Source organism: Solanum dulcamara, chromosome 8 (genome assembly GCF_947179165.1).
Source record: "Solanum dulcamara chromosome 8, daSolDulc1.2, whole genome shotgun sequence".
NCBI classification, from domain to species: Eukaryota; Viridiplantae; Streptophyta; class Magnoliopsida; order Solanales; family Solanaceae; genus Solanum; species Solanum dulcamara.
Window position 1 is genome coordinate 61949655 of NC_077244.1, and position 25029 is coordinate 61974683.

The 25029-nt window shown below is 34.9% G+C and overlaps 3 protein-coding genes across 3 annotated transcripts; 1 reads left to right on the top strand and 2 right to left on the bottom strand.

Moving 5' to 3' along the window:
- The first annotated feature begins 268 nt into the window (after positions 1-268).
- LOC129900508 (probable prolyl 4-hydroxylase 4) lies at positions 269-4201 on the top strand. The gene is made up of 7 exons (XM_055975496.1): positions 269-563; positions 645-702; positions 797-901; positions 1906-1963; positions 2776-2951; positions 3545-3614; positions 3721-4201. The coding sequence occupies exons 1-7, from the start codon at positions 439-441 to the stop codon at positions 4014-4016; spliced, it is 888 nt and encodes a 295-aa protein (XP_055831471.1). The 5' UTR covers positions 269-438; the 3' UTR covers positions 4017-4201.
- An 863-nt stretch (positions 4202-5064) lies between these two features.
- Positions 5065-7594, bottom strand: LOC129901422 (peroxidase 24). Its single transcript, XM_055976592.1, has 4 exons — positions 7382-7594; positions 6544-6735; positions 5982-6147; positions 5065-5625 (listed from the first exon to the last, which is right to left on the bottom strand). The coding sequence occupies exons 1-4, from the start codon at positions 7592-7594 to the stop codon at positions 5219-5221; spliced, it is 978 nt and encodes a 325-aa protein (XP_055832567.1). The 3' UTR covers positions 5065-5218.
- A 9472-nt stretch (positions 7595-17066) lies between these two features.
- Positions 17067-19990, bottom strand: LOC129901406 (acyl carrier protein 1, chloroplastic-like). The gene is made up of 4 exons (XM_055976559.1): positions 19816-19990; positions 18875-18985; positions 18214-18336; positions 17067-17425 (listed from the first exon to the last, which is right to left on the bottom strand). Exons 1-4 carry the CDS (start codon positions 19873-19875, stop codon positions 17300-17302), a joined length of 420 nt encoding a protein of 139 aa, XP_055832534.1. The 5' UTR covers positions 19876-19990; the 3' UTR covers positions 17067-17299.
- Positions 19991-25029: the final 5039 nt, after the last annotated feature.

The window sequence follows — 25029 nt, forward strand, 5'->3', positions numbered from 1 at the left end:
AAGATAAATAATTGTCTTTTTCTAATATATTGAAAGTGACGAATAAAAGTTAATTTTTTTTTGAAATAGTGGGTGTAAAGTGGGAATAGCTTAATTCATTTTATCTTAATGAGTTTCAGTTCATCAAAAATTAGGTTGATATATAGTTCAAATTAACACAAAAAATATGTGATTGAGTTATCACTTGCATTTTATCGTATTTCAACCCAAATATCCCCTTTTAAAATGGGTCAATAACCATCCATTATTAACTCTCTCATTTAATTTTTATTATTTTTTTCAAATTCAAGCGGAAGCACCACATTTGACACCTCTGGTACAGTTATTGGGTATCTTGTGTCAGCTTACTGCTTCAAGTCAACTGAATTTAGATTTACAATTACGTAGCAAATTTGGAATACTTCAGCTCAGAAGTTTTGTCAAAATTGGTCTGAATTCATGACTATCACTTCTCAGCTAGCGAGTTTCTTCTTCCCCATTTTTATCATAGCTTTCGTGCACGAATCATCCAGCTCAGCAATCATCAATCCATCTAAGGCCAAGCAAATTTCATGGAAACCTAGGTATATTTTACTTCTTAATTCCCCGTTTTTTCTTAAATGAATTTTATGATTTATGATTTTCGACGTTTTGATTGTTTACAGAGCTTTTGTATATGAAGGATTTCTTACGGATGAAGAATGCAATCACTTGATATCTCTCGTGAGTCTCATTTTCTCTTTTTACTAATATATGTTTTGTTGGAAGCTGAAGTTTTTGTGTTGTGGACTTTTTGACTTTGGGGATTGTGTGGTAGGCGAAATCGGAGCTGAAGAGATCGGCTGTGGCAGATAATGAGTCTGGAAAGAGTAAGCACAGTGACGTTAGGACCAGCTCCGGAATGTTCATTTCCAAAGCTAAGGTTGATTTCTACACCTTTTTTTATGTAGAATTTTCACCATTTTACTGCTTTTATCTTTCGATGTCCTGATTATGCTACTCATATTTCTACGGGCACATGCAAGTGTTGGCAGTTTTCTGGATCTTCACTTTTCAAGCTTTGATTCAGCATTTTCTATCACTTGCATGATCCTGCGATAATGTTTTTTGATCTTTAACTCTAGAAGTGGTTGTGTATGTTAGATATAAATTATGCCTAGTTTGGTTGCTTAGAGAATTTCCTCTCTATATTCTATTAATTACCAATGTGGAGACCTTTTTTGCTGTGTGTCCGCGTTTTCTTTTTGGGATGCAAAGTACCTTATGTTAGTAAACTGTATTGGAAAATATTAAACAGTAACAGAAACTTCTGAAAATAATAAAAACAGAATCTGAAAATATTAATGCAGAAACAGAATCGAGCCCACTGAGTGCACAGTGTGTCCTTAAGGAAATTATTCCCCTCAAAGTACCCGAGGTTTTTGGAATCTTTCCTCCCAGGATAGAACGATTACTCACCAAAGTAGAGGTACTGCAAATCTTTGATGACAGCGAACCACTTGAAGGATGTATATCACACGATTTTAGGAAGTGCAGAAAGAAGAAGAAGAAGATGGTATGTTCAGAATTTCGTATGGAACATTCTGAAGATTTTACAGATATATATAGACTGTTGATATCTTTTCAGAAAAGGCACCTGTTGGGAAAAGGTTTGCCTGTTGAGAAGGTTTGCAACTTTTCGGACAAGGTTGCAATCCTTCTCCTTGATCCACTTTTCCATACCCGCCCATCCCCAACACAGTTATTGTTATGTTAATCTGATTATTTGATGATTGCTGCCTTCAATAATATCGTATTTATACAGGCTTCAGATGATATTACTTGTTATAAAGACAAAACTCATTGCTTCATACTTGATAACTTCGTCTTTTCTCATTTCTGTATCTTTGATCTTGTGAAATCTTCTCTCTGCCTCTCATGCCGCAGGATCCTATTGTCTCAGGGATAGAGGATAAGATAGCAACTTGGACCTTTCTACCCAAAGGTGTGGCATCCCCTAAACGAAACATTCTATGTGAATTTTGTCTTAACTCATCAATAGTTAGTTACATATTGAAGATTCTCTCTAATACGCCACCTATCAGCCTTGTCGTGTACAAAATTTACTCGCTTCAGTAAAATGTTTGAAGCTGTATGAATATTAAATGATAATTCCTTCTTTTTTAATATATCATTTTGACAAGTCGAACTGTAATAGGTTTTGCAGATGTTGATTACACTATATCACTAAGCTTTGAGATTGAGAATGGCATAATGTGGTGTTGATTAAAGAGTGCAACCTACTAGAAAAGAGGAAATTGATTTAGTTTGAAATATTATCCATTCTGTTCACTATTTATTGGTTTACAATGGATCTGTTTTTATTTTAAAAAAATACCTGCTATGCTATCTGCTATACTAAACATGTTAACTTTTCAACTAAACATTGTGTAAGACTTACATCCAGACCAGGTAGAATCAAACAAGTATCAACAGTCTGCTTTCTCTGCTTCAGATTTCAAGTTTTTTGTTGATCAGGAGACACCCGGATTTGAACTGGGATAAAAAGAATTTGCAGTCCTCTGCCTTACCACTCTGCTAAGTCGCCAAAATGCTACATAGACAAAATAGATGAAAACTTATTAATTACCTCTATTATAAGAATGATCCCCCTTTTCAAATTAAATTATGAACAACTTTTTTGACACGCACTCTTTGTTCTATCAATTAAGTTTGTCACTATGTCTGCTGGTTAGAATTTTTTGGAGAAACAACACTAAGTTACCAGAGTACGTGATAATTATCTCTTATTTACAGAGAATGGAGAAGAAATACAAGTACTACGATATGAGGAGGGGCAGAAATATGAGCCGCACTATGATTACTTTGTAGACAAGGTTAATATTGCTCGAGGTGGACATCATTTAGCCACTGTACTTATGTATCTCACGGATGTTGAAAAGGGAGGTGAGACTGTCTTCCCAAAAGCAGAGGTTAGTTTAGGTTTTATCTACTGTTGATTCCATTTTTCTGCTATACCCACGAGTTCAATTATATTCTACATTTTGCTTATTGGGTTTATGAGGAGAGCATTTGTCTTCTGCTTCTATCTACTTTAAAGTGTCCATTCTTAACTTACCTTTGCAATATCTGCATTTTTTTTCCTGGGGTGGATTTAAAGGTAACATATTAATTTTGGTGTTGTTAAAATTTTGGAAGACAAAATACTGGAGGGCTAAAAATATGCGGAATAGAAAACCAAGAACTAAAAGGATACTGAGCTTTGTAGTATCACAATTGAAGGGCAAAATCTGTTAAAAGCGTGGAGGTCCATTAGAAAATACTAAACCTTTGCTTCCGCTATGTCACATATCAGTTGCAGCGAGCCATAATATTGAAGCAGTGGTCTGAGCTTGGAGAACATCACATTTTTGCTTAGATATTTTCTTCTCTCTATAAATTGAATGGTACTGATGAGATGACATATGCTATTTAGCTTCACCAAATTTATACTACAGTCTGATCCTGGCTTCTTCTTCTTTGCTACAACACATTCTTTATTCAACATATATTGGAACTTCTACAGGAATCTCATCGACGTAGGTCAATGGCAGCAGATGACAGTTTGTCTGAATGTGCAAAGAATGGCATATCAGGTAAATCTATATGATTTCAAGATCTCTCAGAATTGTTGCATAGTTGTATTTGCTGCAACTTATTGTGCATATTTCTCTGCTTTTTCGTTTTCTCTGAATTTATCAGTGAAACCACGGAAAGGAGATGCCCTGCTTTTCTATAGTCTCCATCCAAATGCCACTCCTGATCCTATTAGCCTCCATGGTGGGTGCCCTGTACTTCAAGGTGAGAAATGGTCAGCAACAAAGTGGATTCATGTGGATTCCTTTGACAAAACTGTGGGTACCGATGGATATTGCACCGATGCTGATGAGAATTGTGAGAGATGGGCTGCTCTTGGGGAATGCACCAAGAATCCAGAGTATATGATGGGAAGTGCAGGCCTTCCAGGGTATTGTAGGAAGAGCTGCAAAGCGTGTTAAACTTAGTATGCCTCTCTCTCACACTAAGTTTCGAGACAGTGCCAGTACTTCGGTTTAGTTGTTTGTATTGTATGTTAACTCAACCAAAACAAGTTTTGTTAGCTTTCTCTTTTTCTTTTTGCCTGCTTGGCTTATTGACGTTTGTGCATCACATTGCGTATTCTGTTTTGATCTGCTTCCACACACAGGTGCAAGCTTGCAAGAAACAAAAGAAGATTTAATTTAATATGATAGCTAGGACTAAGACATATATCATGTTTTGGATTGACGAAAAAGCACTGATGGAAGAAAATATGAGCTTTTGTGTTAGGTTTGATTTTAGGAGAAATAAAAGGATGGAGGAAAATGGAAGAACATCTGTTGCGCTTTGGCTGTCCTTAAGCAACAATGGATAGCATACCAACGTTAATAGGATCAAGTATGTTTGATTTTCCTTTTGGTTTATTTGATCATCGGAATATTTGTATAAAACGAGAAGACAATAACAGAACCAGAACGTGATACCTTTTGTTTATGAATTGGATCAAATCCTTAGTGGCCATACACAAAATGAAGATCCATTTCTAGGCGTGGATCCATAATTTAAGCTCTATGGGTTCAGCTTTTAAGGTTTCTCATTATATTTTTAATCTTTATGGGTTCAGACTTAGTTGCAATTTCAATACTATATTTTTACACATAAATTTATGCTCCAGATCAACAGTTTTTAGTTGATATGAACCCGGCAGCGCAACACTCCATCCGTCCTCAGTCATCTCTGAAAAGCCTTGCCTGATGGCTAAATGCTAATAGCACGGCAGGAAAAGCAGGACTATTTTTGATTTAGTATAGTTAAGTTATGAATTAAAGCTTTAATTTTGGCAAAACCAAATGTAAAACAATGTAGTAGTACTTTTAAGAAGAGTAAAGTTGTTACAAGATAGATATTCTCTACCTTATTAAAGACAGAAACATAATGAACTGAATGCAAAACACTAATACACTTTTTGAAATAACAAGATAATCTCAGAAGTTGATCATATTACACTGATCAATCGACTAACCCCTTTGAATTCATGTACTGTGCCATATTCTTGAAGTTTCTCGTGATTTAGCTCGAATAAGATGATTCAGAATGAATATGTTCTTATTATAAGTATACATTTTTTAAACATATGTATACATAATTCGAACATAAAACAGGATCTGCCTCTGATTTGAATTCAGGCATTTACAACTCTACAATTCTTCCTTATTTCTCCTTCACCATCAGCGAGGACTCTAATTTCGCCCATTTTCTTCATTGAACGACCAAAAAATGCTAAGAAAACATTTGGATTTTGCATCTTTCTTACAATCCTAGCAGAAAAAGAGTTGGTCATTAACGCAGCATCTGATCCAAGTAAGCCCATATGTTGATTCAGAGCCTCAAAGTAATGGCTATCAAAAGATAAAGAACTTTTGGGATCCATTTCTAGAATCGTTGCTCTATTAATAGGATTAGGACATAATTTCCTCAAAGTAGTAGCATAATTGGGATTCAATGAAGGATCAACATCACCCTTTCCTGTGAAATTGTAAAGTCTTCTAGCAACCAATGTGCAATGTGTCACTCCTATTGTATGCGCCCCTGAATATAATTAATTCATCATTAAGTTAATTATATACTGGACAAGTAAAAGAAATCGGAGGGAGTAATTCTTTTTAGTTAATCCCACATTCTATTTTCGAAAACTATTTAATTTTAGTATCCTCATTTTATTTTTGAATCACATGATATTTTGGGACCCGAACAGACACGTAAAACTCTTATCATCACTCGTTTAAAAAAAAGACAAGTAAAGCTATCAGCAGTAACCTCTCACTTACCAGAAGAATGATGATATTTGTATATATTACTTTTGTTTCCTTAAAGAAATTCAAACATGCATGTTATTGTAATTAATGTAGGAAATGAAGGAGAGAATAATATAAATTAGTTAGTACCTGACAAAGTGACCAAATCGACAATGTCCAAATGGTTGTCCTGAAATTGTCCCAAAAGAGTGGAAAAGTTTGCAGAAGCAGAGGGCAAACTGCTTAATGCTTCCGATGCACTCGATACCCTTCCATCTTTCCTCCCTGTTGGAACTTGCCACATTGATCTTCCAAACTATTCACAATACGCTAAACCTTAATTAGTACCATCCATAATTCCATTTTATACGACATTCTTTCTTTGTTATTATGTATTAATATAATTACTACTTGTTTATCTATTTATCAACAGAGGTGGACCAATATTTAAAATTTATGAATTTTGAGTTAATGATCGCACATATATATTCAATAAATCATTAAGAGACCGCGTTTGGCCAAACACGTAGCCAAAGTTTATTATCAAATGTGGATGTATAGTACTGCTTTCGTTATGGGTTCATTTGAACCTAGTAATGTTGGCTGAGGTTTGGTATATGTTTGTTAAAAATTCATCAAATAAAGTATAAATAATAGATTTTGAACTTAATAAATCGAATGAATTATGAATTATGATCAATTCAGTGCTTACTTGGTATGAAACTGCATCTCGAGCTGCCAAGGTTAGAATATCAGCACAAGAAACTTGATGTGGACACACTTTTTCTACTTCATTCTTTATATCGTCGATAACCTCATAACTTCCAACAGATCTATTTGGTAGTGCTGATTTTTCTCCGCTATTATTTGGACTGGAGTCAAGTAGAATTGATGCATCACATCCCTACAATAATAGTTTCAATGTATAATCTAGGACATCCGTATATGAATCAGTGTAATTTAACATGTTATATACTTTTCAAGTAATTCTAGTGTTACACTTATTATGGACAAAACATGCACCTATAGACTATAGTTAGTTATCTTTTAGATGTTTTTGGTGTAAACATATATTTCGAATGGTTAATTAGTGTACTGAAGTTAAACTCTACTTTCTGATATGTGATATATATACCATATTAATTATCGGAGAAGGTACATATATATAAAGGATAAAGTTAACAGAAAAGATCATAAATATATATATATATATATATATATATATATATATATATATAATGAAGTGATAAGTACTTTTTCATCTTTCGTAAGAGACTTTGAGTTTGAGCAATGGAAATGAAATTATCTTTAATAGAATACACTTTAGTACTCCCAAAGTGGGAATAATGACTAATTAAACCTCAAAACAGATATCAGATATGAATCCCCTTAGACAGAAAACTATATAATCGATCAATGTTGAATCCCCTTAGACATCTTTGTATATTTGCTTTTCTTATTTTGAACCCTTAGTGAAATCCTGACTCCGCCCCCGAATATCAATAGATGTAACAAAAGAAGTTAAGTGGAAAAGGAAGATAAGTACGTACCCTAACAAAACAATCATGATAGTGAAGACGAAGTAGCTTTGCAGCCAAGGTTGGATCAGCAGCAACTTTGCTCCATGTTATTTCCTTAACAATCTTTTCAACTGAAGGGCAATTTTTGTGATAATAATTCATCTTCAGCTTTTTATTATCTGCATTGCAAATCCCAAATCCCACCACTATACTAATAAATAGAACAAAAATAATTATCTTCATTTTTTTCCTTTAATTTCTTTCTATATATTCTCCAAATTAATATGTTGTTGATGGTGTTTGAATACGCTTCTTTGAACTATATTTATAGGATTTTTTTCTCTCTTTTTTTTTTTAATACTAGCTACTTCTTTGCACGATTTTATTTACATATCAAATTATGAAATACTTATACGTGTAGATGAAGTGAATAGTTGATATTCATGTGCTTCTTAATCATATATATTTCATTGAATTATGCATGATAATTTAATTTCTTTGTGTGTGTGAAATTAGACAACGGTAACATTTTGTTGCTCGCCATCTCCGTCTCCGCCGGTGAAGACAACCAAACGAACTCGTTCGCTCCGTCTCCGGCGAGATCTCTCCATAGATACGAGCAAAGACCCACCGCGCTCCTCCTCCCCATTAAGACCCTCGCCGCTGCTGCTCCGACCAAGCACCAACACCAACGTCGCCGTCTCCCTTCACGCAGTAACCAACGGTAAACCACCATCGTTGCTGCTGTTCTGCTGCTTCTCCTGCGAACAGCAGCGCTAAACAACCCCTGACGCCTTGCTCCCTGCGAAAAACAAACAGCGACGACACCAGTGACCAGACCATTTTACAAAAGACGGATCTAGTCTTGTTACTGGGACACCGGCTAAAGCTTCATCGTGGTTGTTCGGAGCTAGTTTCGCTTCAACTGCAGCTTCAACTGATACCTCTACTAGTACTGTGCCTCCTAAAACTCTCACATTTTTCAGTCAACAGTCTGTTCGGCGAAGCTTCAGTTTTTCCGGCGAAGCTCTAGTTTTTCCGGCAAAGTTTTTTTTTTTTTTTTTTCAGGTGTACTGATCTGTATTTCCGGTGACGAACAATCCCTGCAACTCAAATAAGTACGCCGACGTGAATAGTACTCCGACGTGAGCAGTATTTTCCGGCGGCAACCAGGTTCATTTCTACCGGAGTTGGTACCTCCGGTTTTTATATCTTTATATTCTATCCTTTGTTCATATACTTGTAGTTACATTTTGCCGATTTTAAACCCTCAAATAATTTATTAGTTCATACGCATTTTTGTGGCTTTGGATAGTGATGGTAGACTAGGGTCATGTTCTCGCTCATGGACGGGGACGAGGGTAAGGAGAGGTAAGTGGGTTAAAGGAGCGTCTAGACTGAGAATAGGTTCTTGGAACATTGGGACGTTAACGGGTAAATCCATAGAACTGGTTAAGATTCTAAAGAGGAGGAAGATTAATATAGCCTGTGTCCAGGAGACAAAATGGGTCGGCTCTAAAGCTAAGGAGGTAGACGGGTATAAGCTTTGGTTTTCTGGTAAATCGAAGTATAGAAATGGGGTAGGCATTTTAATAGACAGTGATTTAAGAGATCAGGTGGTGGAGGTTAGGAGAGTCAATGATAGGATGATGTCGATTAAAATGGTCGTTGAAGGGATCACGTTGAACGTTATTAGTGCTTATGCGCCGCAAGCGGGCTTATGCGAGGAGGATAAGAGGCGCTTTTGGGAGGAGTTGGACGAGTTAGTAGGAGGCATACCACCTACTGAGAAGCTTGTCGTGGGAGGGGATTTCAATGGGCACATCGGATCTATTTTGGGAGGGTATGATGATGTGCATGGGGGCTTTGGCTTCGGGGATAGAAATGGAGGAGGAACCGCACTGTTGGATTTCGCAAGAGTTTTCGGATTGGTGATAGCCAACTCGAGTTTCCCAAAGAAGGAGGGCCACTTGGTAACCTTCCGTAGTTCAGTGGCTAAAACTCAGATAGATTTTTTACTCCTCAGGAAGGATGATAAAGGTTTGTGCAAAGACTGTAAGGTCATCCCGAACGACAACCTTACAACCCGACATAAGCTCTTAGTGATGGATTTAGGGATAAAGATGACAAGGACGAGGAGGGTCGGGGAAGAACGACCTAGGATCAGATGGGGGAGTTTGACAACGGTTAGTGCCCTTGAGATGGGAGAGAAATTGAAGAATATGGGGGCCTGGGATAGTAGTGGGGATGCGAACGATATGTGGGATAGGACAGCTAGTTATATTAGGGCTGTAGCAAGGGAAGTGCTAGGAGTCTCGTCAGGTAATCGTAGTCGGCATCGAGGGGACTGATGGTGGAATGGAGAAGTGCAAGGGAAAGTGGAAGCAAAGAAGGTGGCGTATGCTAAGTTGATGGAGAGCAAGGATGAGGTGGAGAAGTGGACGAATGGAGAATTGTATAAGATAGCGAGGAAGGAGGCGAAGTCGGCGGTTGCAACGGCAAAAATGGCAGCTTTTGAACGTCTCTATGCTGAACTGGAAGAGAAAGGTGGGGACAAAAAATTATTCAAGCTAGCCAGGGCCCGGGAGAGAAGGGCACGCGATGTGGATCAAGTGAAGTGCATTAAAGACGAAGACGGAAAAGTATTGGTAGAGGAGACCCTTATCAAACAACGATGGCAGTCATACTTCCATAAACTTTTGAATGACAAAGGGGACAGAGAAATTGTGTTGGGAGATTTGGAACATACAGGAAGGAGTCACGATTCTGGGGGTTGTAGGAGTATTACGGTCGATGAGGTTAAGGATGTTGTACGTAGGATGCGCGGGGGAAGAGCGACCGGACCTGACGAGATCCCTGAAGAATTTTGGAAGAGTGCGGGCTCGGTAGGTTTGGAATGGCTGACTAGGTTATTTAATGTCATCTTTACGACCGCAACGATGCTCGTAGAATGGAGATCGAGCATCATGATCCCGCTTTACAAAAACAAAGGGGATAGCCAGAGCTGTGACAACTATAGAGGTATTAAGCTTCTAAGCCATACTATGAATGTGTGGGAAAGAGTGATAGAGATGAGGGTGAGGAGAGGCGTGTCTATTTCAGAGAACCAGTTCGGATTTATGCCGGGACGCTCAACTACAGACGCCATCCACCTTATGAGGAGACTAATGGAGCAATATAGGGAGAGAAAGAGAGACTTGCATATGGTATTCATCGACTTGGAAAAGGCTTACGATAAAGTCCCACGAGAGATACTATGGAGATGTTTGGAGGCTAAAGGTGTACCTGTAGCGTACATAAGGGTGATCAAGGACATGTACGAGGGTGCCAAAACCAGGGTAAGGAGAGTAGGAGGGGACTCAGAACACTTCCCAGTTATGATGGGGTTGCATCAAGGATCAGCTCTTAGCCCGTTCCTATTTGCCTTGGTGATGGATGGATTGACGCGGCAAATTCAAGGGGAGGTGCCATGGTGTATGCTTTTTGCGGACGACATAGTCCTCATCGATGAGACTCGTAGCGGAGTTAACGCTAAGCTGGAAGATTGGAGACGCACCTTGGAGTCTAAGGGGTTTAAGCTGAGTAGGACCAAGACAGAGTACCTAGAGTGCAAGTTCAGTGAGACACCTCAAGAGGTTGGCGCGGAAGTTAGGCTCGGGGACCAAGCCATCCAAAAGAGAAGTAGTTTTAAGTACCTTGGTTCTATCATGCAAAACAGCGGAGAGATCGACGATGATGTCACACACCGTATTGGGGCAGGATGGATGAAATGGAGGCTCGCCTCCGGTGTGTTATGTGACAAGAAGGTGCCACCACAACTTAAGGGCAAGTTCTACAAAGTGGTCGTTAGACCAGCTATGCTGTATGGGGCGGAGTGTTGGCCAGTTAAGGTCTCCCACGTGCAAAGGATGAAGGTTGCCAAAATGAGAATGTTGAGATGGATGTGTGGGCATACCAGGAGTGACAAGATTAGAAATGAGGCTATTCGAGAAAAGGTAGGAGTGGCCTCGGTGGAAGACAAGATGCGGGAAACGCGACTGAGATGGTTTGGACATGTGAAGAGGAGAGTCCCAGATGCACCAGTGCGGAGATGTGAGAGGTTGGCCATGGATGGTTTCAGAAGAGGTAGGGGTAGGCCGAAGAAATATTGGGGAGAGGTGATCAGACAGGACATGGCGCATTTACGGCTTAACGAGGACATGACCCTAGATAGGAGGGTGTGGAGGACACATATTAGGGTAGAAGGCTAGTACATAGTTGTTTTATTCTCCCTTACTCGTAGGCGTATTAACGCACTATGATTTCCTGTACTCTGACGTATGTTATTTATGGTATTTATGTTATTATCTAATAATGAGGTAAGACTGCGTACAACAGACCCTTGTGGTCGGGCCCTTCCCCGGACCCTGCGCATAGCGGGAGCTTAAGTGCACCGGGCTGCCCTTTATGTTATTATCTAATAATAATATCTATTGTTTTTTGTGCTTTGATTATACTACTGTTTGGACCGTTTTCGTCATCTACTGATTTACTCTAATATTCCTGTCTGACCTTTTTCTATGTTTTTATTGAGCCGAGGGTCTTTCGGAAACAGCCGTCCTACATTGGTAGGAGTCAGGTCTGCGTACACTCTACCCTCCCCAGACCCTACGATGTGGGATTTCACTGGGTTGTTGTTGTTGTTGTTGTTGTATTAATGAATCGTTGACCCAAGAAACATATTTTTTATTCGACAAGAATATAGCACAAATAAATGAGTTTAAGTTATATATCAAGACGTCGTTACCTATTGTAGCAGCCAAGCATGTAATTTATTTTATTTTTAAGATTACATAATTTTATATTTTAAGAAGACTTACTTATAAATATGAATAATATGATAATATATAAGAAAAATAAAAATAATCTTCCTATAATATAATATAAATAACTTCAACTCAAAATAAATAAAATACTTCTCATGTGTGTCTTGATTCCTTGGACTTCAATTTATGTTACCAATAATTTATAATATATAATAATAGACATAGTTGCATGGAATACAATATTGCACAAAAGGTTTTTTTTTCCAGCTTTTCTAGGGGAAGTGGAAGCTGTTGTACACACCCTCCGAGAAATATACATCCGTTAATTTTTATTGTCAAATTTTATTTTACACAAGTTCAATTTAACTAATTTTTTAAATTAAAATTTGTGAAGTTAAATTAAATTAAATTAATTAATATTTAAAATTTAAATGTTCAAATATTAAAATACTATAAGTTGCAATTCTTATCATATATATTAATATAATGAAAAAATACATTTTAAAATGTTGATTAAAAGTTTATGCAATTTGACTCTCGAAAAACGAAATGAAATAACTAAAAATGCAATGGAGGGAGTAGCTCAGTAGCCTTTGTTTATGAAATTGCATAAAATTTCAATTCCAACTTCAAATTATTATTTCGAATTTGAGGATTTGGAATTTCAAATTGTGATTTTATTTTTAAAAAAATTTAAAACTTGACTCATAAGTTTATATTTTACAAAAAAAATATTTCAATATAAAAAAAGCTCATACTTGACGTGAATAGATTTTATGTACCATGTGGTAGAATTTGTAACATTATGTATATCCAAAAGTTTGTAATAATATGTAATCACAAATACTTATTATAAAAGAAACATGAAGATATATGTGCTTTGTTAATTTAGCGTCTTAGGATATTTCAATAACTTAGTTTATGAATTATAATTTCCTTCTTAAAATTATATAAGAGCTGAAGTAGTTTTCACAATTATGAATTTTTTTTTACACACTGCCCTTATTTCTGCAAATCAAGAGTGGAGTGGAAGGTGTCACAACACCAAACAAGTCAAGGGGTGCTAATTTTTCAATCTTCGAATAATTCTCTAAGAAGAATTACAGTTGGAATTATATCAGATTAACTGATTTCAAATGCTAGAAATTTATGATTTGGTTAGAAGACTTAAAATCAATGACTTCCCCAAGATTTTAAAATGTCGGTGAAATTACAAGATTACAAATTGAAAAATAAAATGAAGAAAATAAATTCACTTTTTGGCTGAGGCATGGATATATCGCTCTCTTTAAGGAGATTCAAGCCCACTGCAGCAAATTTTTTCACTGGTCCAGCAGTAGTCCTCTTGACTTGTCTCCTCCATGATACAACAGCCTTATCACAAAGTGTAACTCAACAAACTCTCGACAAGAGTTGAGTTTAAAGCTCAAAAAAAAAAACATCCCTTCAACTAATAAGAACTCTTTTTTTTTGACAAACTTAATGTACTCAATGTTTTCTTGCATTTCAAAACAAAGAAGATCTCTCTATTTATAGGAGAGGAAAACATTCAAAAGATGAAAAAAATAATGGAATGTCATCAATAACATTTAGTGCACCACTTACTAGTGATAATTATGTTAAAAGAAATTATCATTTAATGCACCACTTACTAGAGATAATTATGTTTAAAAAAAGCATAATGGATTGAGTAATATATGTACTAATGCAAAATACAATAAAGATGACATTAGATGTCATCAATGGGCAATTGCTAAGGCAATTACTTCCACTGCCAATGGCCAGAAACAAAAAAAATATGATAATTTAATAAAATATTAAAATATCACACTTGTTATAAAATTATATTAGCTTCAACAAAATAAGACACAAGAAATAACAGAGAAAGGAAGAACAGAGGAGAAAAGGAGAGGAATTGCAGTATGTCTTCTCTACTTCATAATGACAAATAATGATCATATAGTGATACAAAGGAAGGCAAGTTGAGCAACTTGCACAGTGGTGGGTCCACACAAAGAAATGGACGTACACTACTTAACATACTAATATAAAGTTTTTACTACATTATAGTGAAAGGTAGATGGAATTTGGGCCTACCAGTTTAGAATTAAATGCTCAATCCAAAATTTTTATATAAATAAATTCTTTTAGATTAATAATTATTTTTTATTACGGTCTATAGTATATTTATCTTAATTAATAACTAAAGTCACCCACTACCCCCACCCCTTTTTCTGCGTGTTTCTTCTTCTTCTTTTCTATCTATTTTTTCTCTTTCTATTTCTCTTTTTCTTTCTCCCTTTTTTTTAAAAAATAATTAATTATTATTTTTGAAAGAGGGAGAAAGAGAAAGAGAAAAAACGAACCAAAAAGAAAAAAAGAGAAGGAGAAAGAGAGGAAGAAAGAGAAAGGAGAGAGAAAGAGGAAGAAAGAGAATGACGGACAGAGGGGAAAAAAGAGAAGGAGAGACAGAAAGGAAGAAAGAGAAAGGAGAGAGAAAGAGGAAGAAAGAGAATGACGGACAGAGGGAAAAAAGAGAAGGAGAGACAGAAAGGAAGAAAGATAAAGGAGAGAGAGGAAGAAAGAGAAAAATGTTTTTTTTATTATTTAGGGTAAAAAATAATAATGTCATTTTTGGTAAAAATAAATCATGTATTAAAACTCGTAGTTAATTTTATATACTATATTTATTTAGGGAAAGCTAAGCTCATCCCCATAAAAGAAAAATAATTACAGACAAATATTTCTTTACAATTCATATCCTCAAAGCATGAAATTCGAGACTAAAATACCGTCGCAGTATCAATATACTGACATGGTATCATTGAAGCTGCTTTAGTCCTTAATTATACCACCACAGTACATCTATATACTATCATGATATCATTGATGTCTACTTCAATCTTTCAGCTACATATTCATGAAACCATCATATAATGGTATGATATCATTAAGTATCGTTTCATATAATCACTAAGGATCATTTTCATACAAATGTTGAATGATACCATCATAGTATATATATATATATATATATATATATATATATATACTGTGATGGTATCATAAAGATTTTCCTAAGTCATTCGATATTACTGAATGATACTACTACAATATATTCATATATTATCATGATATTGAAAATGCTTAATGAGACAGTTTTAAAATCCTCAATGATACCATAACAATATATCGATACTATATCGGTATCATATAGGTCCGAGCTTAATTTTCTATAATACTCCATCAGTATATGATACTCTATCGGTATCATGTAGAGTGGACGTTGACGTTAGTGCGCGAATTTAAAAATAATTAAAGGAGGTACAAAGATAATTAGTTTGGCCAAAGGAGTAAATAAAAGAATTATTTAGAAAAGGGGTATGGAGTGGTAAATAGTTTGTTTAAAGAGTCCATTTTGTGTAGTTTTCCTTATTATTTAAGTAATTGGGCCAATTTTTTTTATATTTTCCATTCGGTGTTCGATATCCACATCGGAGCCCAACTAAATCCGGATTTGTGTTAGGAAGTCCTATATTGGGGGTAAGATGCTCCCTAACAAAGACGACTCCGTAATCAGGAAGACTCAAACCCGAGATCTATAATTAAGAATGAATGAGTACTTACCACTCTACCACAACTAGGGCTGTACAGGGCAAACTGATAAATCGCACCAAACTGACAAACCGAACCAAATCGGAAAAAAAAACCGACTAGTGGTTTTGTTTGACTTGGTTTGGTGTTTGGAAAAAAAACTCAACCATTATAGGGTTGGTTTGGTTTTAACTAAAAAAAATCAAACCGAATCCAAACCGATCCGATTATAGATATACTACTTTTAAATTATGTTATACATAAAAATATTTATTAAAATATAATTTATAAATATTTTTTTAAAAAAAATCATAATTTTTGTTTTCTTTCTTACATTTAGATTTTGACTTAAGTCCATCTAAATAATATACAAAAAAAGGTTATCTTATAAAGTTATATTATAAAGTTAAAACTTCAAACAGTGTTCTGTTTCCATCTTATATGTTGATATTTTGTACTAGAACTCTCTTTAAGAAGTACTGTTATGTGTTTTTTATTAGATACTATGAAAAATCCGAGAAACCCAAAAAAACCGAAAAACCCAAAAAAACCCGAGAAAAATTAATATCGAAAAACTCGATTTTTATTGATTTGATTTGATTTATAGATTTAATAACCCGACACAAATGATTTGATTTGGTTTATAAAAAATCTGAATCAACCCGGTCCATGTATACCCCTGACCACAACATTTGTTGGTTTCGAACCCCAAACTTGAATACAACAAATACACTTCTTTTGGGCTCATTTGCACTTTTTCCCATTTTGTCCATCTCTTTAGCTTTTGTTCCTGGAAATAAATAATTTGTGTACGGGGTATAAATTTAAATTTTGGATCATAATATCTCTTTTGGGGTCTTGAACTTTTATCCAACTTGTCACGTGGTCAAAACTAAAGTTTAATAAATTTTATCTTTATATAAATAGAAATTATATTTCAGTCATAAACATTTCTACATGAAACAACTGAGGTGGAAAAAAAACATAGTCAGTGTCTTAATGATTTTTACTACTAAATCCTTGTAAACGTATTCCCCTTCCTCAACAATGTCATTTACTCATTAGTATTAACTGACCTCTTGCAAGATAACCAGACCTCAACATCAATGTGCTTAGGTTTAGCCTAGGAAAAGATTAAAACTTTGTATGTGAACAAAGCTCTTCATTTATAGGTCGTCTTATCGGTCTGAAATTTTTATTTTGTTCTAGGGTAGTGACATCCTTTATTTCAACACAGATCTTTGAGATTTGTAAGTACCACCTATTTGTCTATTTAGAATAGGTGTGTGGATTTCATGCACCAAAACTCGGTAGCATAATGGAATAACCAAATAGATATATATGTATATCTTTAGATTTAATTGCAGGGTTCGATGAAAAATGAAACAAGACGGTTCTTGAGCATTTCCTCTCTGATGAAACAGTTCTTTTAACTAGACGAAGTTCAATATTGCGTACTGCATCATCTTGAACTGTAAAAGACAATTAAAATGAGATACCCTAATAAGCAAACTAGCTGAGGACTGAGGTTCTAAAGTTCAGTTCAGTCTCAAGCTTTGTTTGAAATTAGATCCTCAATCAGGTCTGCAGCATCTTGAACTGTTGCAATACTCTGAGCACTGTCTTCTTCCACGGAGATACCAAACTCTTCCTCAAGTCCCATGACAATCTCCACCTGAACAAGAAAGAGATCCAACAGAAACAATAGAGCCAAATCATTGAAACTTGTATTCACAAAATTTACAGATTATACATTCCATAATAACTCGAAATCTTTGTCAGATAACTTCTGCAGTCATAAACAAATGTGTTCAGATATAAAACTGAGTGTGTTCCTGGGAAGACGTCGCCCCAAGGAAAGGGCCATTGAGGCTTAGTTACAGGAAGAGCAACAAGAGAACATTTCTGCAGATTCTGCTGTTAGTGCTATCCCTTAAAGATTATTAGTATTATTTTCTCGGGAGAGAACTCATTAGATTGGTAAATTCAACATGCCTTATAACAATTATAATAGCCATGCCATTATGCTATCATTAACGTCAACACATCACTAGGGATATCAAGGATGTTCCTTTTGTTTGGATTCGTAATTAAGGATACTCCTTTTGTCGGAGAACACTCTGGGAACAATGTTTAAATATGGTCATACTTGTTTTTTATCACAGTAGTGTATATCAAATGGAGGGAGGACAAGCCTATAGATCTAGCACCTTGCAGCAATCAATTTAAATTCACTACTTTTTATCCCTTGTAATCAATCTGAATTCCTCTAGAGTCTAGACCATTTACAGGGAGACAAAAGTGCTATACTAGACATTACGGCATTAACTAAGCCTTATAACTAATTTGGCTGAAGCCCAAACTGAAATTAATTAATTAATTAATTGTTCTAATCATTTTTGCAGAAAGGATGGAGACACAACTATGCATTGCAACAAATTGCCCTAGTGCCAAACTACATACCGTATCAAGAGAATCAGCACCAAGCGCAGCAAACTTTGACTCTCCAGAGACTTCAGTATCAGCAGAAAGAGCCAGTTGTTTCTTCACGATGTCACACACTTTGTTGACTGTCTCTGGCTTAGCCTGCAGAGATACAACTCTCATTATTTTTAATAACTTGCATATGAAAAGGAAAAACAAGCTGTGTTTTGAATTACAGACCACAAAATTAGGATAATCTGTGTCTTGAGAAAAAACAAGATAATCTTAGGATAAAGAGGTTAATCACACAGCAGTCGTAATAAATGGATAAAGAGGTTAATCACACAGCAGCTGCAATAAATATAGTGTCAGTACTGATGAAAATAGTTCAATTTAAGAGACGTGAACATAAATGTGCACAAATGCTTTAGATCAGCTATGCAGAATTTCCCGCTTTTTCTTGGGTAATAGATAATTCAATTACACTTAATGCCCCTGAGATCTGAAATATCACAAAAAGTCCTGTTAAATTTTTGCTTAACAAAACCTTGCTCTAATTGTTGGTGCTTAACATAAAACACAGTATCAGTTTTGCTCATAACAAAACAGGCCGTATTGCAATAAATCACAACAATTGTGGTTAGAGGTCAACTGGAAAACACATTTGAGCAATAAAAAAAACTCGGTTACAAGACAATACCACACAAGTAATACTGAGGCGACGAGTGGCTGGATTCAATCTGATGGAAGAGTAGCTTATACCCTTGAAAGAAAGAGAGGATGTCTTCAAACTCGAGACACGGTTAAGTGCCTGCATAAACAAGAAAACAAAATGTATAATTATTTCCCTGGCACAGATCAGGTGGAGAGTGGGAAACTGTTTCTCTACTTCTTGTAGAAACTCAAATATTTACTTGAAATCGCGGCCTTGATATATGGCAAAGAATTATACAATTTTTGTGTTTCATTGATTATTTCCTCAAAATAAAATTACATGAGAATTTTTGTTCCTAATCATTTCATCAGCCATAGAATAGGACAAGTTACTTCGAGAAACAAACAAATTGACAATGAAAATCTATTGTAGAGTTTAATGTATAGATACAAGAATATTTACACCATCAACCGGTCTTTACGTGTTGCAGGGGTGTTCACAGTTCCGTTAGGATAGGTTTTTGATTAAAACCAAAACCGAACCAATTTGATCGGTTTTTAAATTTCTTAAACAAACCAAATTAAACAAAAACAATCGTTTTGGTTCTTGTAGGTTTTGTTCAGTTTGGTTTGTTTTTTTTCGATTTATAACTAGCTAATGATAACTGAGACACAACACAATTATTTCAAATGAACATTATGGATCAACAAGTTTCTCTCTACAATCACAAAATGACTGTATCCAAAGTTTGGTTAGCGGTTTGGTTTGATTTTTCACACCCCTGCCAGCCAGTAAGGAATATTTCAAATTTCATTATATAAAACTTAGAACTATGTAGAGAGGTGTAAAATCAACATGTTTCAGCCACAATCAAATTCGAATAAACTGCATTTCAGAAATTGAATGTCAGATGCACAAAATGAAAACGAAAACGTAATCGAGAAAATCATAACATGAAAAGAGAGAAGCTGATCGAAAAGTACAACCTGATTTAGGTTGAATGAGCAGGACATGGTGGTAGCTGATGAGCCTGTAATAGAAGCCATTGATGAATGGAAGGAAAGAAAGAGAGAGAGAGAGGGGAATAGATCTGAAAGAATGAAATAGAGAAGTGGCGGAGAGCACGATGAGTGTGTGTGCGCGCCTAATATGGAGAAAGAAAAGGATTATTTTTAGTGATCCCCTTTTATAGGTTTTATTTAGTTGGATCGTTGACGCATGAATCCTATCGATCAATAATGTTTGGACAACTACTCCCACTGGTATGTATGTCAAAATTATTTTTTACTTTTTTATTTTTGATTTGTAATATTAAATAATTATTTACTTATAAAAATACTTTTTATACTTTGAGAAATTTCAAGGATAATTTTAGTTTTTAATCATGCTTATTAATGTAGTATGAACTCTCATATTGCTAATATAATGATTTTATATGTATAAAAATAATATAGATTGAAAACACTATTAAATAATATCAATATTATTTTCTCTAGTACGTTCTACGTGGGATAGAATTAAAAGAGACTTTTGAGTTATCTACTTGAGGATTTAGAACACAAGTTTTAAAAATTGGGTAAAAGGGACTCTAGTATAATTAGGTATTAATGAGTTATGCTGATTTAAAAAAAAATATTTTTATACACCCCAAAGTTTTGCTATTTACAAACAGACCCAACATATAAGAGGGTTTTTTTAGCCAAAAGGGCAACAAACAATTTCCAGAAAATCTGCTCATTTTTTCAGTGGGAGCAGCAGCAGCCTTGCTCTCTTCAAACTAGGGTTAGATTTATCTTCATTGAACAAAAATGAAATATGCATTTGCCTTTTTCTTCATCACTAAATCAAAGATTTTTTAATTTGTGTTACTTCTCCACGTCATCATCACCTCCAAACAACAAACAGATGTTTAAACATTTGTCTAAACAACTAACAAATGTTTTCATATCTCAATCTCCAAAACAATTAACAAATATTTTCATATTTCTCCAAACAACTAGCTAATATTTAAAATATTCTCATTGTTTTAACTAAAGAATCATAAAAAAACGCCTAAACAACTTAGGGTTGTTTAAATATCTTCTGGTTGTTTGAACTAAACAACTTTTGGTTGTTTAAACAATTTTTGGTTGTTTAAACAATTTTTGTTGTTTGAACTAAACAACTTAGGGTTGTTTAAACAGCATCTTTTGGTTGCTTGAACAACTCCTGTTTATATAAATAACATATCCTCTCCTCTCTTCTCCTCTGTTCTCTTCTCTTCTCTTTTCATCATTTTTTAAATAATTTTCACAATCAAATTGGAGTGAAAGAATTGGGGAAAAGAAAAGAGAAAAGAAGAGAGAAGAGGAGAACAGAGAAAATCAAATAAAGGAGAAAGAATTGGGGAAAAGAAAAGAGAAGAGAAGAGAGGAGAGGAGAACAAAGAAAGAGGAAGAAATGCGTTTAGAAAATGAAGAAAATTGATGAAATTTTGAGTTTTGTTAAAAGTTTTTGATCTTTTAATTTTTTACCCTAAGTTTACAAATATTTTAAATCAACCTCATCTCTTCATAATTAATCCCTAATTAAATGTTTATAACAAAAGAAAAGGAAAAAGAAATAGAAATTTTCTATCCTTCATTCCACTCTCAAATAACCCTTTAAGCTCATTTTCCCTACGTTCTACCAAGCGATCCCTAAAAAAATGTTCTCTTCTCTTATGATGATGCTCTTGTCAATTATCTAAAAATCATTTGTGTAGAAATATTTTTTTTAAATCATTTCCCAAAAATGTTATGTTCAGATAATTAGTTATATAATTGCAATATTGAGTCTTCACCCATATTTATTTTTTATTTAGAGTATAAATTAAAATTAGCACATATTTTATATTATAATTATTATCTAGTCTAGTTACTACTTATAACTCTAGAATAATTTAATTTTAACCAAAACAACCGCATAGTATGATTTATTTATTTTATTTTTTCTTTTTTTAAAAAAAGACAAATGAAATGCAACAGTACCATTTTGTCATACGTGATGAGAGATGGACTAGATTATCACGCCTTGTCAGTTGGGGTTGCACCTGCTACCGTAGGTACTAGATTTGGCAAAAAGTTGAAAAAATTGTATATCCATGTCCACAATTTTCTGGTAAAAGTTAGGGTGTCATTGATTCGATTTTGATTGGCTATTTAAAAAGTCTATATTATATTAAATTTTTGGTTATTCTATGTTGTATAATTAAAATTAACCTTTCTAAAATCGTTTCAATCATCTTGGTTTCTCTTTGATATTATAATAGTTCGATTGATTTTGGGGTATTTTATTTTTCTAACCACCATGCAAGAGTATGGTTGCACTTATATAGGATTTTGGCAAAAAATTTCAAGGCATTTTTTTTATGTTTACAATAATAATAATATACCCAGTGAAATCTCACTAAATGATATCTATGGAGGTAGAGTGTAGGTAAACCTTATTACTGTCTCGTGAAGGTAGAGAGGCTATATCCGAAAAATCCTCGACTCATGTGCATCAAACCCAAGTAAAAGAAGAAGAAAACAATAAAGAAAACGTAGCAGTTAATAAGAAAAACAGTAACAGTAACAACAACAAAATAGTGTGATAATAGAAACACCATAAACAACATATGATAAGAATTACAAGAGTACGACTGGTACTACGACATGCACTAACAAGCATAAACCTTCGCAAGGCAAGACAACACTATATTCATACTAACCTTCTACCCTAATACGCGACCTCCACTTTTTCCTATATAGAGTCATTTCCTCGGTAATATGAAGCTGAGTCATGGCATGTCTAATCACATTTCCTCAATACTTTTTTTGCCTATTTCTACCCCTCTGCATACGCCCTACAACCATTCTCTCACACCTTTTCACTGGGGCGTCAACACACCCCCTCTTCACATACCCAAATTATTTTAGTCTCGCCTCCCTCATCTTGTCTGCCACAAAAACTATTTTTACCTTCTCCTGGATAACCTCATTCTTAATCTTGTCGTTCCTAGTATGACCATACATCCATCTCAACGTCCTCATCTCCACAACGTGCATCTTCTAAATATGTGATTTCTTGACTAGCCAATACTTCATCCATACAATAAGTAGGGTCAAATCATCACTCTGTAGAACTTATCTTTAAGTTAGGGTCTAATCACCACTCTGTAGAACTTATCTTTAAGTTTAGGTGGTATATACCTTCGTATCACATAAGACTCTAAAGGTAAGCCTCTATCTCATCCATGTCGCCCCAATATGATATATGATATCATTGTCGATGTTCCCACTATCATGAATTACGTACCCAAGATACTTAACACTCTCTCTTGCAAATAGTCTGTGTGGCAAGCCTTACTTTCACATATACTTCATTCAATGCAATACTGGATTTGCACTCCAAATATTTATTTTGGTCCTGCTCAGTCTGAACCCTTGAAATCCAAAGTTTGTCTCCAAACCTCCTATCTAGTATTAACTTTGCCTCTTGTCTTATCAATGTTTTTTTATGTTTAAAGATGATAAATCGATGGTACATGAAAAATGGTCAAAATAGATATATACATCTCACAACTCTATAAGGACTTGCTTGGTATGTTGGACAATATTATGACCTAAGAAGTAGAAGTAAGGTTCTTTTAGTCTTTTGACAAAGAGCAGTTAAAACTAATTAACTAACAATCAGTTAGTTAATTAATTGTGTTTGTTAGAGCTAAGTGTTTGTTAGAACTAACCACTACTAAATGAATAAATAGCAGGTCTCAATGTATGATTAAGGATAGGCTCAAAAATGAAGTAATGAGCTGAGGAGCTCTTCTCTCTTCTTCTTCTCTTCTGGTTCTTACTTTCTCCTATTTTCTCAGAAACTCTAGCATAGTGCGAGTTTTTTTATGGTATCAGAGTCATCATCACAGTGATTACTGTGAGAAGTGGTTCTTTATCTTGAGTCAAAGAATCCAGTCAAATTTATAGATTCGTCTATTTTTTTAGATCAATTTACATATCCAAGCTCGTTTGAAGCTCAGATCTGCTCTACTACAACATGAATTAGAAAGAAATTTAAAGAAATGACAGGTGAAGCAACCCTAGATCACAGTGCTCAATGAGTTGGTACACAGTTTAATCTAAGTAATAACTCCATACAAGGGCAAGGTATTGACTACAATCATCCTCTCTTTTTTAGTCCTACGGATGTAAGTGGTATCAGTATTATTTTGTTTCAGTTGCATGGTGTGGAGAACTACACCTTATGGAATCGATCGATCAAACTAGCTTTATTAGAAAGGAATAAGTTAGAGCTAGTTGATGGTACATGCAGAAAAGAGATGTATGGTGAAGAACTGTGGAGTCAATGGGAAAAAAGTGAATGTTATCATTTTATCATGGTTAATGAATTCAGTGTCAAAGAGTTTGCTTATTGGAATTGTATTTGCTTCAAGTGCAATAAATGTGTGGACTAATCTGCAACAGAGGTTGATAGAGTAGATGGATCAAGGACTTATAGTCTACACAAAGAAATTGCCACTCTGCAGTAAGGGACAACTTCACTTTCTGTATACTACACAAAGCCAAAAGCCTTGTGGGATGAGTTTGAAGTATTAGTGTCCCCACCTTGTTGGAACTGTAAGAAATCTAGAGGATTTATAGCTCACATGAATAGACAAAAGTTATATCAGTTTTTAATGGGGCTAAATGATTCGTATCACCAAGCTAGGAGTCAGATTCTCATGATAGATCCACTACCAACTATCAATCAGACCTATGCTATGATAGTAGGAGATAAGAGTCAAAAATCTGTTATTACAGGCATCAGTAATTTAGGCCTAAATTCTTCCATGTTAGAGTTAGCTGCTATGTATTCTAAAGGTGATAGTAGCTCAGGTGCTAGTCATAAGTTTAAGAAAAATACACTCTTAATCTGTGACTTTTGTAAGTATAGAGGTCATACTAAAGAATTCTGTTATAAAGTTGTTGGTTACCATCAGAATTTAAGTCTAAGAGAAAGATACAAAGTACAAACACTGCCTGTATTGATGCTGCTCTCTTATCCAGTCAACCTCAACAACCAGTTCAGGCTCATTTCTCTTATGGATTGAACACCAATGTATATGATGAATCAGTCCAGAGAAGAAATATCGCATCACAACACAACACAGATCCAATCCCAGTTGAAGCTTCCACATCTAATAC

Coding starts and splice junctions, on each gene's coding strand:
- LOC129900508 (XM_055975496.1), top strand. CDS start 439: ATGACTATCACTTCTCAGCTAGCGAGTTTCTTCTTCCCCATTTTTATC. Junction 2,952..3,544: donor CTGTCTTCCCAAAAGCAGAG/GTTAGTTTAGGT, acceptor GAACTTCTACAG/GAATCTCATCGACGTAGGTC. Junction 3,615..3,720: donor TGCAAAGAATGGCATATCAG/GTAAATCTATAT, acceptor TGAATTTATCAG/TGAAACCACGGAAAGGAGAT.
- LOC129901422 (XM_055976592.1), bottom strand. CDS start 7,594: ATGAAGATAATTATTTTTGTTCTATTTATTAGTATAGTGGTGGGATTT. Junction 6,736..7,381: donor ATCATGATTGTTTTGTTAGG/GTACGTACTTAT, acceptor CTATTATTGTAG/GGATGTGATGCATCAATTCT. Junction 5,626..5,981: donor CGATTTGGTCACTTTGTCAG/GTACTAACTAAT, acceptor AATTATATTCAG/GGGCGCATACAATAGGAGTG.
- LOC129901406 (XM_055976559.1), bottom strand. CDS start 19,875: ATGGCTTCTATTACAGGCTCATCAGCTACCACCATGTCCTGCTCATTC. Junction 18,986..19,815: donor GCTCATTCAACCTAAATCAG/GTTGTACTTTTC, acceptor TTGTTTATGCAG/GCACTTAACCGTGTCTCGAG. Junction 17,426..18,213: donor GTGCTGATTCTCTTGATACG/GTATGTAGTTTG, acceptor TTTCTTGTTCAG/GTGGAGATTGTCATGGGACT.